Genomic DNA, 15,862 nt, shown 5'->3' on the forward strand with positions numbered 1-15,862 from the left:
TGTGTCAGCCACTCCTCCCAGTTTTGTGTCATCAGCGAACTTGCTGACAGTGCACTCTATTCCCTCATCCAAGTCATTAATGAATATATTGAATAGTACTGGTCCCAGTACCGACCCTTGAGGGACTCCGCTAGACACAGGCCTCCAACTGGACTCTGTCCCATTGACCACCACTCTCTGGCTTCTTTCCTTCAGCCAGTTCACAATCCACCTCACTACCCGATCATCCAGACCACACTTCCTCAGTTTAGCTGCGAGGATGCTGTGGGAGACCGTGTCAAATGCCTTACTGAAATCGAGATGGACCACATCCACAGCTTTACCATCATCTATCCACTGGGTTATGTCCTCATAAAAGGCTATCAAGTTGGTTAAGCATGACTTCCCTGAGTGCCCCTAATGATCCCCCTATCCTTGATGTGCCTAGAGACAGCACCAAGAACAAGTTGTTCCATCGCCTTTCCGGGGATGGAGGTGAGGCTGACCGGTCTATAGTTACCCGGGTCCTCGTTCTTGCCCTTTTTGAAGACTGGAGTGACATTCGCTTTCCTCCAGTCCTCAGGCACCTCTCCCGTTGCCCACGACTTAGCAAAGATGATGGAGAGTGGCCTAGCAATGACTTCCGCCAGCTCCCTCAGCACTCGCAGGTGCATCCCATCAGGGCCCATGGATTTATGGACGTCCAGATTGCTTAATTGGTCCCTGACCCAGCCCTCATCTACCAAGACAGATTCCTCCTCTATCCTGACTTCTTCTGGGGCCGCAGGGGTCCGGGGCTCCTCAGGACAGCCTCCAGCAGTATAGACAGAGGCAAAGAAGGCATTCAGTAACTCCGCCTTCTTTTTATCCTCTGTCTCCAGGGCCCCCACCTCATTCATCAGTGGGCCTACATTGCCTCTAGTGTTGGCTTTACCTGCAATGTATTTGAAGAAGCCCTTTCTGTTGTCCTTGACCTCTCTTGCAAGGTTTAATTCCAAGGAGGCCTTAGCTTTCCTAGTTGCCTCCCTACATCCTCTGATAACAGACTTATATTCCTCCCAAGTGGCCCGCCCCTCCTTCCATGATCTGTACACCCTCTTCTTCCACTTGAGTTTGCCCAGCAGTTCCCTGTTTAACCATGCAGGTCTCCTGGTACCCTTCCTTGACTTCCTACCTGCTGGCATGCTCTGATCTTGAGCTCGGAAGAAGCAGTCCTTGAATGCTAACCAACTATCTTGAGCCCCCTTACCTTCTAGTACCCTGTCCCATGGGATTTCCCCTAGCAATTGCTTGAAAAGGCCAAAGTTGGCCCTCCTGAAGTCCAGGGTTGTGATTCTGCTACCTATTCTGTTCCTGCCACATGAGATCCTGAACTCTACCATCTCATGGTCACTACAGCCAAGGCTGCCCTCAACCTTCACCTCTTCAACCAGACCCTCCTTGTTAGTAAGGATAAGATCCAGCAGCGCTTCTCTCCTAGTTGGCTCATCCACCATTTGCATCAGAAAGTTATCATCAATGCACTGGAGGAACCTCCTGGACTGAGGATGGCTGGCTGAGTAGGCCTCCCAGCAAATACCAGGGTAGCTGAAATCCCCCACAACAACCAGGCCCTGTAATTGCGAGACTGCTCTCAGCTGCCTGTAGAAGGCCTCATCACCCTCCTCATCCTGATCCATTGGCCTGTAATAGACACCCACAACAGTATCACCCCTGCCAGCCTGCCCCTTAATTCGCACCCACAAACTCTCAACTCGCTCCTGATCCGCCCCTGGACAGAACTCAATACATTCTAGCTGCTCACTCACATAAAGAGCAACTCCACCACCTCTCCTTAGTGGCCTGTCTTTCCTGAACAGGACATAGCCATCCATGACCACATTCCAGTCATGCGAGGCATCCCACCAAGTCTCTGTAATTGCCACTAGATCATAGCCCCCCGACCGAACACGGATTTCTAACTCCTCCTGTTTATTCCCCATGCTGCGTGCATTGGTGTACAGGCATTTCAGGGAGCGAGCTGAGCACACGGATTTCACCCCAGGGGGATGGGAGGCCTCCTGGTCTACCTCAACACTAGAGCGTTGCCCCAGTGGTGCAAGGCCAGCTACTACCCCATCCCCCTTCGAATCTAGTTTAAAGCTCTCCGAATGAGCCCTGCTAATTCCTGTCCCAGAACCCTTTTGCCCCTACGACATAAACCTTTCCCCTGTATTACAGTCACGCCTGGTGTCTTATAAAACCAGCTATTATCAAAGAACCCAAAGCCCTGCCTGTAGCACCAGTCTCGTAGCCAGACATTTATAGAGAGAATCCTACTATTCCATCCCACGTCATCACCTGAAAATGGAAGGAGGGAGGAGAAAACAACTTGTGCCCCAGACTCTTTCACCAACCGTCCTAGGGCCTTGTAGTCTTTCTTCATCCCCCTCAGACTACGGGATGCAGCTTCTTCCCCACCTGTCTGGAAGATCAGCAGGGGGTAGTAGTCTGTGGCCTGCACCAGGCTGGGGAGTTTCCTGGTGATATCCCTGATTCGGGCTCCAGGCAGGCTGCAGACCTCCCTGTGATGGGGGTCAGCTCTGCATATTGGGCCCTCAGATCCCTTTAGGAAGGAGTCTCCAACCACTAAAACTCTTCTCTTCTTCCTTTTGGAGGAGGTAGCTATACGCCTGTCAGGTTTTTCTGACTGTGGTGGGACCTCTGATATAGGTTGCTTCTCCACCACATCCCCATTGGACCGGCTGTATTCCATTAGGACTTCATATCTATTGCTCAGAGGCACCTGTGGAGGCAAGGTAGGCAAGGAGGGCACTCGCCTTTTGCCACGGCCATAGACTTGCCTCCACTCACTCTTCTCCTCTAGGTTATTGTTTTCCACCTGAGAGGGGCAGAGTACAGGGGTCCCTCGATCCTGGGAGCTCTCCGGCAGGTGCTCCCATTTTTGTTGCAGGGAAGGCAGAGCCTGGCTCCACCAGTCTATCTCCATTTCAGCCTCCCGAATGCTCCTAAGCCTTTCTACTTCGGCTTAAAGCCTTTCAACCTGGCTTTGCAGCTGTGCCGCTCGGTCGAGCAGATCATCTACCTGCTCACAGCGCACACAGCCCCCTGACACCACAGAGACTCTGTAGCATTCCCTGCAGCCTGCAACCTGCACCATCACCTCCTTCCGTGGGAGCTCTGTCTGGGTTCCCACATCCATTTTGGTCTTCTTCCACCGGGTAGGTACCATTGTTCTTTCACTGAACTGGGAAATACCTGTTGGTGCCACCCCTGGTTCACAGCTCCTTGGCACCTTCCTTGCTTTGCGCACTGGGAGGGAGTCAGCGCCCTCCCCAACGAGCTGCAAACTGCTGCGGCCTCTCCTGCCCTGGGACACACCCAGTCACTGCTGACTCACACAGTCACTGCTGAGTCTCCCTCTCCCCTCTGGGCAGGGACTAGTCCCTGTCCTCCAGGAGGCTTTTTATCACCCAATCAACAGGGGGTGGTGCGTTTAAATTGCCCGCGGTACCTCCGGCTACGCCCCCTCCTCTCCTGATTCGTTGCCGGGAACCTCCGGTCCAGGGTGGGGGGGGGAAGCAGCTCGGGGCTGGTGCTCGGTGGGGGGGCCCAGAGTACGAAAACCGCCCGGTTACAGCCCGATGTCGCCCTCTCCCCCGCACTAACCTCAAGTCGCTGCCGTCGCTGTCGCTGCTGCCGCCGCTGTCAGCTGGATGTTCTGGTTTCACCGTGTTTAAATCGCCCGCGTACTTCTTACATTTGTTTCTACGAATCCCCTCAGTTCTCCTTGGTATTTTAATAGTTTGATGCTTTGGACATAGAAACAAATCATACTTCATGTCAAGGTGTGATAGCATCTTGTCTGCTTCAAATATTCTTTCTAAAGTATGTTCTATTGCTGAAGGATATGTAGGCAATTTGTGATATTTTTGATACACGGGAACTTCATAAAATAGCTTACACTGGAAACTTCCCCTGGGGTAACTTGAAGTGCTCAAACTTTGAGTCATGTGGGGCTGGGGCTGGGTTGTTGCACTGCATTTTGTTGACTTGGATGATGAAGTATGTAATCTGCCCCAGGAAAATATGGAAGGCAGTTCTTAGATCATTTTAAGATTTGTTCAGGTTCTTTTCTTGTCTTCAATGAGAGAAAGGACGTGATCTCCTTCAGCCTCTGAACTGAATCAAATGGCTCCTGCAGGTGCAGAAGGAAATTAGAGCCACTTCCAACCCTCAGTTCCGGATTATCTTAAGTGCAGTAGGAACAAGTTCACTTTGCTCCTAGAAAGCAGGAGGTACTAATGAGCAAGACTCTGACTGCTTCGTCTGGCTGCTTTGTTGTAAGACTTACCCTTATACATTGATCTTCTGAAACCCCTGCCTTTTTTAGTTTCAGTTTTGTTCCTTTAACCTCATTCTCATTAGTATTAGGCGTTACCAGAAATAATTTTCCAATAGGAGCTTCTGGCTAGCTTCTTATCTCACGATCAATCAAGGGCAGCTATGTGACACACACTGTCTGTTTTGCGTTGAACTTATTTCCAAATTCATGACTGTTTCATTTGTCATTTTGGCAAGGATTTCTAGGAACTTTTCACTTTTGCTAAGTATGGTACAACAAAGTAAATTGTAGCTCTTTATGTGAGCTGATAAAGGAATTACACTTATGTCAGGTGAGTGTTCAATATGTACTGTTTTCTGACTGTATTCTGTGCATGCCTGTGCTGTGCTTCAAGGTTGATTCAGTGCTGTTTTTTTTAAAAAATGTAATGGTGTATTTATTCCCATTTTTAAAACAGTTTTGACCTTGTACATTTGTGCAATACAGAGAAAGTGACTGAATGTTGTAACATGGAAGTTGTCCATGTAATTGCAGGTAGAAGCATCACCGTGAAACCCTTATATTGTAACAGCAAACATGCTGTTGACTCATCTTGGCCTGTGATGGAAATTGCTCTGAACCTCATTAAATTGTAATTAGCACTTTCAACTCAAAAGGATGGTGGGTCAGATTCTGATATATTTATCATGCTTATTAGCAGCTTATGCTAGAAAAAAGCTGCTACACTGAGTCCAGTGAGACTGATGTGGAGTAAGATAGTGTAAGATATGAGAGGAAAGGAACCTAGCCCACTGGAGGTACCAGTGCAAGAAGCAGCTATAAGTAACACAGTGATTCGTCTGTGCCATGCAGTTGGTTGCAATCATTTTCAAAGGAAAAAATGATAAGAAGAGAATAACTTCCTAAAATGTTTAACTCCAAACCTTATTGCAGTCGAAGTACCAATGTGAGATTTTTATGGTCTTACGTGCTGCAAATCTGGCCACAAAGATATCTTAGTTGCAAAGTTAGTAGCAGGGCATATGACAAGTAAAGCACCTGTACATTATTCTTCTGCAAGGTTCCCCAAGAGCCCACTAATAGGGTGATTCCTTGATCATTGCTATGTACTCTTCTACCCACATACAAATATGGAAAATATGTGACTTTTAGGGTAATAAAACTAACTTCTTCATGTCACACTGGATTATGTAGTCTGTTTCCACAGATGACAGTCAGAAAGGCGTTTGAAGTGCTTCAGCATTCTCAGAAGCTTTATTTGTGATAATCACCTGGTTTTGCACAGCTGTGCTTTACAATATAGACCTTCAGTCTGGTCAGATTTACCTTCTCCATAGGCTTTTTGCCTAGTGACCTTGTGGGTGATTTGACATGAATGTTGAACTTCTTAGTGAAGTTAAAATTTGTTAGAATGGTGAGTTACTTGTTTACAAAGGAGTTAAATTTTCTTACATTTTCTAATACAGACTTAACTACCAATAATTTTATATTTGGTGATTTAGTGGTATGATTCATTTATAAGAGGAGTTATATGGCTAACTGTTGAATATTTGAAAGTATAAAAAATTAGATAAATCCTTGAATAATAAAAGATAACTGTCAATTCGTTATGAGCTTCTTTCTCAGTATTATTTTAGGGCTAAAATCTGCTTTGAGTTCCTTCCAGGACTCAAATTCCCCACATCAAAGCTGTTTAGAAATTGTCAGTTACTCTGAAAGTTGTTAGGATGCTGTCACCAGCAACTGATTTCCCCCTGCCCCTCCTTCCCATAGAGAAAAAGGCTGTCCAAGTCCGAACTAGCCAAGAGGCAGGTTGTATGCTCTGTCAGTAGTAATATTGTCATTATCTTCTTGGCATAAAAGTAATAAATAAATATGTATATACTTGTATTTGTTGTAATAATTTAGGCCCCAACATGAGAAACTGTGAAATAATTCTTGAATAACATAATAATAGCTGCCCTGTGGGAGACAGTGTTGTCCTGGCTCTGGCCATGCCCAGTAGCAAATAACTGGGAAAAGAGTGAATACATTTACATATCTAGACATAAAAATAAATTCATAGATAGATAGATAGATGTTATATGTGTTTAGATGTTTTATTTATATATAGATAGGTGTGATATAGAATATATTAATAATACAAACAAAACATATACTATATGTATTTTGTTGATATTTTATTTAATTTTTATTAGTAGTTATTATTACTTATATTTTATTATTATTTTATTATTATTTTAATTAAGGGTTGCATCTGCATCACAGTCTGTAATATTCCCAGCAGACTTTTCTTCTGTGAGTTGGCCCTTTGAACCCAGCTGTTCTTTTGTATTGAAAACTTTCAGGGTTCCACTGTAAAATTATGCATGATGCCCAGTAATTACACAGTGTGTTTATGTGTTGGTTAATTATGGGCATTGGATTTTTTGTTTATCAGTTAAAGCAAAAGTTGCATGTTTTGGTTTTTTTTGTCTTTTCATTTTCAAGTTAAGGTGTTGAAATAAGTATATTGAGTCCACGCATTAATTTTGGTAATGTTAATTCCTTCTCTTTACATTTCCAGTGACTGACATTGCTAGTTGAGATCTGATGGCTGAGGACTTAAGAGTGAAAACAGCTTCTGCTTCTATTTAAAATTCCAGAAGTGAAAAGGTGCTGAAAGGACATTCCTGTGAAGATGCAGTGGGGGGGTACTAGGTGGGGACTTTAGGCAGGCAAAAACTTTGTTTTGTGTTATGCTTACATTTAGGAGGCATTTATTTTTATAATATGTAGTGATATGACTTCTAAAAGAAAATCTGTTGTTACAGTCGTGTATAGAACTCTAAGCCTGAGGACTGTGTGCAGATATGTGAAACAGCATGTTGCACCACTGGGATGCAAAGGTTAGAGCCCACAGAAAAGAGAACAAAGGCAAAATATTTTGTGCAACAGGTTTTTTTGGGGGGCAGGTTGGGTGTACGTGTGTCACAGAAGTTGTTGCTTAAGATTCTTCTGTGACATGAGATACTGTGATTAGTTCTTGATGCTATTGTGCTCTCTTCAGAGAGGTGAAGTGCAATCTGTTAGCAAGCTGCCTGAGTCAGCCCGAGTGAGGCTCAAAGCCAGAGCAGAGCAAGGGGCAGCTAAAGGAAAGAAACCACACAAATGGATTAGTTAGTTTAAAATGCACTTTGCTACCCAGCAAGACTTAAAATCATTAACTGTGTGTATGAGAATTTATTGTGAGTCAGAAAGCAACCAGCTATTCTACCACTTTCCTCCTTAGAAAGAGAGCCTGAACTGTTGACAGCAGTATTTTAGGAATTTGTAATAATTTACTACCACCCTATTTATTCTCTTGCTTTAATAAAAATACTGTTTGTTAACAATGCAAGTCACATTTGCAAGTTGGGAAAAACTGTATCTTTAAGCACCAAAAAGTTTAACAGGCTTAAATTTTAGCTGGTCAATGCAAAAAAAATTGGCTCAAGAACCCAGTCTTGTGCTGAAATGAGATTTTAGGCTGTGGTTTACTGACACAAAGAGAGAGATTTACATATTATTTTATTTTTAATTCTTTGAATTCCTTATTACAACCAGAGTTGATTTCTTGGTATGATGTGTTGTGACAAGCACATACAACATACATCCCAAAGCAGTTTCATGAACATGGCATTATTTCTCTTCTGGCTTCCTCCCAGATTGTATATTGAGGGTTGAATTCCATTTTCAATGATATCCTTGTAAATGATCTTGGTAAAACTGAATTCTTAGGAAATTTACAAACACAGACTCATTTTTCTCAATATTCCAGTGGAAAAGTTACAGGAACTTGTTTCTGTGCTATTACAGTTTTGAAGAGATACCTGATGAGTTTGCAGGATGTAACACAAGGTAGGAGAGATGAGATATTGGTGGTACACAAAGTCTGGAAAAAAGGAGAGGCATTCCAGTGTGTTTTTTTGGACTGCATAATACAACATACAACCTGAAAAGCTCATACCTGTCAAGGCCAGGAGGAATCTTGGAAGGAGGTGTTTTGCTGTTTTGTTGACTGGAGGAAAAGATGGTTTGAGAATTTTAGCAAGAGATCTCTCTGAATATTTTGTTTTTACTTTGCTCAAGGGCCAGAACTCTGTATGTGTAAATTCAGAAAACTCACTCAGTGAGATCAAGAACCCTAGTTATAGATGTTAAATAATTCCTACTGAGAAGTGTTAATTCTAAAAGGCAGATGCTACTTTCTTTGAAATAATCTGTTTGGAAGGATGTGATAAGACATTTCCCTGATGCACAAAAATATTTATAGATGTTTGAACGTATATTTCTTTATATATAACCTTTCAAATGTAAATTAATATTGAATGTGTGGAAAAAAAAATTTATTAGTGTTTAGCAAGCTTGTAGGAAAAACATTCTTCAATAAAGATAGTTCCGCTTCACTTACGGTAAGAAAAGCAATCAATTATTCTTAACAATGTGAGTACTTTGTAAAGGTAAACCACTAAAATAGAAACATAGAGACGTTCTTTAAGGACACATTTCAAAAGAGATTTTGCCATAACTTTTCTATTCTATTCTTTCTTTGTATGAACAGTCATGTGAGTTCAATGTGAACTTGAATGAAGAATTCTATCTTCAATTTATGTTGGTTATTTAGTGCAACATTTTGTGTTTTATTTATATGCTCTTCAGGATAAATCACCATGAAATGACTGAACTTGGAAATTATGATTAAATTTATTTCTTTATTTATTTTTCCAAAAGCTGTAGAGACACCACTCTTTCTCTCAACTTAGACCATTCAGTGTATGAGCTAGTACTTCTCAGAGTGTGGATGCTAGGAGTTTTCAGTTACAGAGTCAGGAGTTTGTTGTAACTAAAGTGAAGGAGGTATGTGCCATAGTAAAGAATGGATCATGCAAAAAGCCTAGAGAGCTGTAGTCAGGAAACAGATTTTGAAAATGAATCTTGGATGACAGATTATTAAAAGAAAGGAAGTTAGAGTTCCAGAGTTCACTACACTGTCAGAAAATGCAAAATATTTCTTTAGTCCAAGTGATGGAGGATAAAGGTTGCATGCTTTTAGCAGGGAGTTTCTCAGCTATGACCCTGTTCATAACTTCTAACCGCAAAAGGGGAATCAATTTCATGGATCCATAACTTCTATTATTTTGAGGTCAAAGCAGAGCTTCTCTGAATGTTGACCCAGAGTATCCAAAGTGTATTTTCTATGGATATAAATGAAGACATTCAAAACTGTATATATTTAATGTTGTCTAAAAAGAATAAGCAATTATTAATTTATTACGAAAGCTACAGTGGATAATAGATCACAGAAGTAATATTTGAATCACAGAATACTTCAGGTCAGAAGGAATCATCTGGTTCACTTCCTTGTTCAAAGCGGGGCCAACTTCAAGGACAAGATGCATATGCAATGAGTACATAACTTGAAGAATTTTTTTTTAATTCTTCCTAAAAAAAGAAGAAACTCTGACACAGATATGAAGGTGGTTAAGTCCTGAGAATTAGCCGGTGTGGTAGAATAAAATGGAGAATGATGTATGGTCAGGGACTTCAGTGATGCTGGCTTTTTGAGGGCAAGAGTCCATTGTGCTGCTTAGTGCTAGTGACGACAAAATAAAAAGAGAGATAGTTCAGTATATTAATATTTGCAGTGCAAAAATTGATGGTGCTGAAGGATGGAACAAAAACATAAGCTACCTACAGTCTGAAGGAAGAAAGATATAGTAGGTATATGAAACAACAAGTAGTTTTGAAACTATTTTTCATATGGGTGTGCTTACTGGGGTTGAGATTGAAGCAGCTTTTTTAATATAAAAATGGCAACGTGTTTTTCCCTAAATGTTTGCTGGCAGGTTGCCTACGGGTGGTTTTTTGGTCATTTTTGCCATTGCAAAACTATGCCTTGCTGCAGATTATTGGGGGAAATACTAATTTCTAGACTAGACGTGCTCATTAATGGAGTAAGAAATTTAGCCTCTTTTAACTGTCGGCTTCTGTATTTTTCTGTAGTTCTTTAAATGAAGGATGAGGAGAGATGGGTCATAGTCAAGTTGAAAGCCTTTTATTGACATGTAGGCATGAAATTATTCATGTATGTGTCTGCCTGCCACAGTGATGCATGCATTGCAAATTAAACTGCACAGGTGAAAGATCTGCTTTGGATTTTGTGTCCCCAAGTAGGTTATCTAACAAACTTGCACAAATGGTATCTAGTTCAACCCCTTCTAGGTAAAAATCAGTCTTGCTTATATGAATATTTCACCTGAGTGTTTGAACCTACATTCTCAGTGCTGAGAAATAGTTCCATGACATCCCTAAGATATGTGCATTTACCAAGGGGATGAGCACTGTTTCTGAAATATCTTTTACTTTTTCAGTGTAAATTAAGCTGAATCTGTTGCTGAGGAAGTGTAAATACTGAACAAATTATGAACCACTGCTTCACTTCTTCCTTTGGATTACCAGAAAAAAAAACCATTGTGCTGTGGAAATGTAGCTATTCAACTTTATTAATGGATTTCAGCCTATGGCATTGGTTTGTGTGTATGTGTTTTCTGCATGAACAAGAGGGGATGGAGGGGTAGGTGTTAAATTGAACTATATCTATGACTGGTTACAATTTGTTCTTCTCAGATATGTCTGGTCAGGAAGTCACCTAGTACTGTTTTAATTGTCCTGAAAGGATAAATTAAACTTTTTGAGCAGGGATGTGTCCAGTGTGACTACGTGGATTTTATTATTTGTCATGAAACATTCCTCTTCATAGAAGAGTATCAGTTTTCATGAGAAGCTGTGATGATACATTAATCTTTCACTCAAAATGTTGTTAAAAAACCCTGCAAAATAAACCACAGTAATTAAGTGCTAACAATAATTTCTTATGGAACTTTTTTCAACTTTTACTGGTGTAATTCGCATGAATATTGTAATGGTTTATTTGTTGAGCTGTCTTCCATTGTACAGTCAGTAGCCAAACTGAAGAAAAAGTAGAGGAAGAGAAACTCTGTTCACTCACAATCACAAAAACCAGTACAACTTCTTCTTAGGTAGAATTCAACTGACATAACCTTTTTCATCTTTTAATTTTGTTTTCCAGAATGACAAATCCCCAGGGCGTTCCACGAGTCGATCAAGTAACATTTCAAAGGTATGTGAAATCTATTTCCTTTGTATAGAATTTAAAGAAAACTAAGTTTATCAAATATAAGTACTTTACTCCATTTAACCATATATGCATATTCTGATGTTTTCTTTACAGACATCAGATTTCAAGTTTTTGCTGCCTAATGTCATGGTTACCATGTAAAATCAGTCTTAAAGGATAAATATACATTTAGTCATTACTGGAATATGTGTAATAATAAGAAGTAAATAACAGTTGCACTTTTTTCACCTACTTTCCACAACTGCTTAATGTTTCATTAGCACTTCGGCTTAAGATAGAATTACTGCTTGATTTTTCTCCCCCTGCCCTACTCAAATATTAACAGCTGTAATGTGTAAAGCTATGAATGTATCATCATTTCGGACTGAATTCTGAATTCCTTTTATAGGGATTTGTGGTTCACTGAAGCCAGGACTTTATATCTAGATGCTTTTTAGTTTCTAGGAAATGGAGAAGAGAAACTTTAGGAAAAGGAAAAATGTGATTTCTGCTGGAGTTCTTTGTTTTTAACTCCTTTTTTTCTGTATTTTTGGTTCAGATATGGCTGAAATCTGTGCCAAAAAGCTAGGCTATACAGGAGGTAAAAGATAAAAACAATAATTGTTTGAATCCCATCCTAAACCTCTGCCATGTATTATATTTGCATCTAAAGATTATATATTTTGCATCCAGTGCAAGCACAGTATCCTTAAGCCCCTTCCCTACAATATTATTGTCTGTGGGGTACACACTGTAAAACTGTTTTCTTCTCAGAGCCATTAAAAAAAAACCACAAACTGTGATTTGTTTTTAATTAAAGAAACTAGTTGTATCTTAGGTTGTGCTCTATTACATTAAGAAGGAAAAAAAAATCCAGGGAAAAACGTGAGTTATGTATCCAGCCTGTGGTAAGATATGGCTGAATCTCTTCCTGACTAGCTGCTTATTTTTAAAAAGCACATAGTTATATACTCACAAGCTTGATCATAGTGCATTGTATGTATTTTTTCCACTAAGACTTTTAAATGCATGTCTATAGTTCTAATTACTATAAATCTATGTTGATTTGATATTATTTTTTTCTGCTTTTTTTTAAGTCAGTTGCGTGGGTTACACTGTGACAATGCATAAATATATTCACTGACATAAGACACATGGCAGTGACTAACATTTATTTTGAAGTAATTTCTGCAGAAATCAGTCTAGATGCTTATTAGAAAGGGGTACTCACACCTTTTTAAGTAGTAACTTAAAAAGCAAGGTTTTCAGGCATGTGCTTAATCTTTTTCTGATGTATAGCATCATTCATTCTTTTGGTTCAATTTTTCCATGTGAAGCTACTTCCTAGTGAAGCTTCTTAAATGCTGAAAGACATTTGATTGGAAATCCAGTTTCCAGTTTGTTGTCTGATCCAAAATGATTTTTTTTTTTTGTAAAACAGGAGCGTGTATAGATGTGTATTCATAGAAAAGCAAACACCTGACTTTTTAGGCTAATATCGCATGGCACAAAGTAATAGTAACAAATATTGCACCTCCAAACAAGATTGGAAGCTTCTAGGTGGTGTAAACTACATACCAAAGGCAAGAGTTGAATTCTGTGCAGTGTCGGATCTTGAACACGATAAAAATTTCAATTGACAGAAAAATTAGAAAGTCTTTATCTAAAAATAAAAATTACAGTAATCAAAACATTGTTTTCATTTTGTATCTTTTACTGCTTTCATTTGCCTGTATGAATAAGGTAAAAAGGGTCAAACTGAGAGTTAATTATTAATAGTTACTGTGTATTTTGTATGCCACCCTTGGTTGTATGTGGAGCTCCTGCTCCAGAGCAGAGTAGATGTTCCCTGATATCACTGGATTTGGTACCACCCTATTTGTGAAATGGAATATAGCAAGAAAGATTCTGCAGATACACATTCATATTTCATAGTGCTCTTAAGTTCTTTATTCAGAGAGAACACCTGAGGTTTGCAGTGTATGCTTGCCCAGTTTTGGGTACTAGGTACAAAAATTCTGAATTATATGGTATTACAGATTAAACTGAGTTGTTGAACATTGAATATGTCTTATCTAGACATAATAAGAAGGAACGGCTTTGGTTTAGTTTGTTATTTACCAGATACGAATCAGTATATACCTGTCGATCTATAGATTTTAAAATCCAACATTCCATAAAGGGGAAGAAAAAATAAAGACTTCAATCTCACAATTCGCTTTTGCTGTCCGTTGAGAGTGCAGAAATTTAGCATGTTGCAAAAACTTTTCTTCTCTTGCATATAAGTTTCTGATAAGAATTTCAGTAATAAACTATTTTAGGCAAATGAAAGGACAACACAAAATATTTAGATATGATTTCAATACAAAATTATTTCAAAGTCCACTGTAATATATGTTCCTAAGTAAACAAAACAGTGGCTGGCCAGTTTGTTTCTGTACATGTACTAGTATGAAATTAAGCCAACTGGAATATTTACAAATGATTTTCATGTAACTATAAAATTATGTAGCTCTACCTGTGAAAGTCTTTTTTTTTTTATGTATATAATGGAGTGTTTCATCAATATGGCAGGATTAAGGCAAAATCCTGCACTTCCATTCTGTTAACCTGACTCAATGCTGAATCAATTACTATTTTGTTTGTGGGCAAGAGTACATGAACAGTGAAAGCTGAGTGTAGTAGGGCTATAGCTCTCACTGCCCCTTGTCCTCATAAGACACCATGCTTTGGCCCTCCTGTGCAATGCCTGCACCATTTTGCTCGGCGGGTAGGAGGGAGAGAGAGCATTTGCTCAAACTAATTTGCTGATCCATCTCTATGTTCTTTTCCAGCTCATTACAATGCCCTTAAATATCCCATTTGTGGGGTAACCGCAGAGTTAATTGCAGGTTTTTGAAAATAATCCTGCATCATTTTGTACTCTCACTCTTCTGTACTCTGCCTAATTCTGTCTGCCTGTTTCCTGGTACTCCTGACAGTCACTGTGGCTGTCTTCAGTGAATGTCCACCTGCGACATTCGTTCATTCGCTTCAGTCTATACATCAATAAAACTGCCCTGGGACTCCAAGAGCCTCTGCTTCAGTTGTTTTTCCAAGCAGAGACAATTAGGAAAATGTATCAGTGTCTGATTTCTGCTGCAATTCTGGTAATAACTGAGATTTTTCCTGTGAAATCAATAAATAGGTCTTCTTGCCTTCTGCCCTGTTTGCATTGGGAGTAATAAAATCATAGAATAGTTTGGGTTGGAAGGGACCTTTAAAGGTCATATAGTACAACCCCCCTGCAATGGTCAGGGACATCTTCAACTAGATCAGGTTGCTCTGAGCCTCATCCAACCTGGCCTTGAACATTTCCAGGGATGGGGCATCTATGACCTCTCTGGACAACCTGTTCCAGTGTTTCACCACCCTCATGGTAAAAAATTTCTTCCTTATATCTAGTTTAAATATACCCTGTTTTAGTTTAAAACCATTAGCCCTTGTCCTATCACAACAGGCCCTACTAAAAAGTTTGTCCCCATCTTTCTTATAAGACCCCTTTAAGTACTGAAAGGCCACAATAGGGTCTCCCCAAAGCCTTCTCTTCTCCAGGGTGAACAACCCCAACTCTCTCAGCCTTTCTGCACAGAGAGGTGTTCCATCCCTCTGATCATTTTTGTGGCCCTTCTGTGGACCCTCTCCAACAGGTCCATGTCTTTCTTGTGCTGAGGACTCTGGAGCTGGACGCATTACTCCAGGTGGGGTCTCACGAGAGCGGAGTAGCGGGGCAGAATCACCTCCCTCGACCTGCTGGCCACACTTCTTTTGATGCAGCCCAGGATACGGTTGGCCTCCTGGGCTGCAAGCATACATTGCCGACTCATGTCCAGCTTTCCATCCACCAGTACCCCCAAGTCCATCTCCACAGGGCTGCTCTCAATCCATTCATCTTCCAGCCTGTATTGATACCGGAGATGGCCCTGACCCACGTGCAGGACCTTGCACTTGGCCGTGTTAAACCTCAGGAGGTTCACACAGGCCTGCTTCTGAAGCTTGTCCAGGTCCCTCTGGATGGCATGCCATCCCTCAGGTGTGTCAACCACACCACTCAGCTTGGTGTCATCTGCAAACTTGCTGAGGGTGCACTAGATCCCACTGTGTCATCGATGAAGATATTAAACAGTACTGGTCCCAATACAGACTCCTGAGGGACACTACTTCTCACCAATCTCCATCTGGACACTGAGCCATTGACCACTACCCTCCAACCAATTCCTCATTCACCAAACAGTCCACCCATCAAATCCGTATCTCTCCAATTTAGAGAAGGATGTTGTGGGGGACTGTATCAAAGGCCTTATAGAAGTCCAGACAGACAATATCCATAGCTCTTCCCT

At 40.7% G+C, this 15,862-nt stretch overlaps 1 protein-coding gene across 2 annotated transcripts in view; it reads left to right on the top strand.

Moving 5' to 3' along the window:
- Nucleotides 1–15,862, top strand: part of MARCHF1 (membrane associated ring-CH-type finger 1) — a 297,872-nt gene that overhangs the window by 232,281 nt on the left and 49,729 nt on the right. For both annotated transcript variants that reach the window (XM_068403330.1, XM_068403331.1), the window contains exon 5: nt 11,436–11,486. In XM_068403330.1, coding sequence (XP_068259431.1) covers nt 11,436–11,486 — 51 coding nt within the window. The remainder of the gene's footprint in view (nt 1–11,435; nt 11,487–15,862) is intronic.

The sequence above is a fragment of the Nyctibius grandis genome, chromosome 6 (assembly GCF_013368605.1).
Source record: "Nyctibius grandis isolate bNycGra1 chromosome 6, bNycGra1.pri, whole genome shotgun sequence".
Classification (NCBI taxonomy): Eukaryota; Metazoa; Chordata; class Aves; order Nyctibiiformes; family Nyctibiidae; genus Nyctibius; species Nyctibius grandis.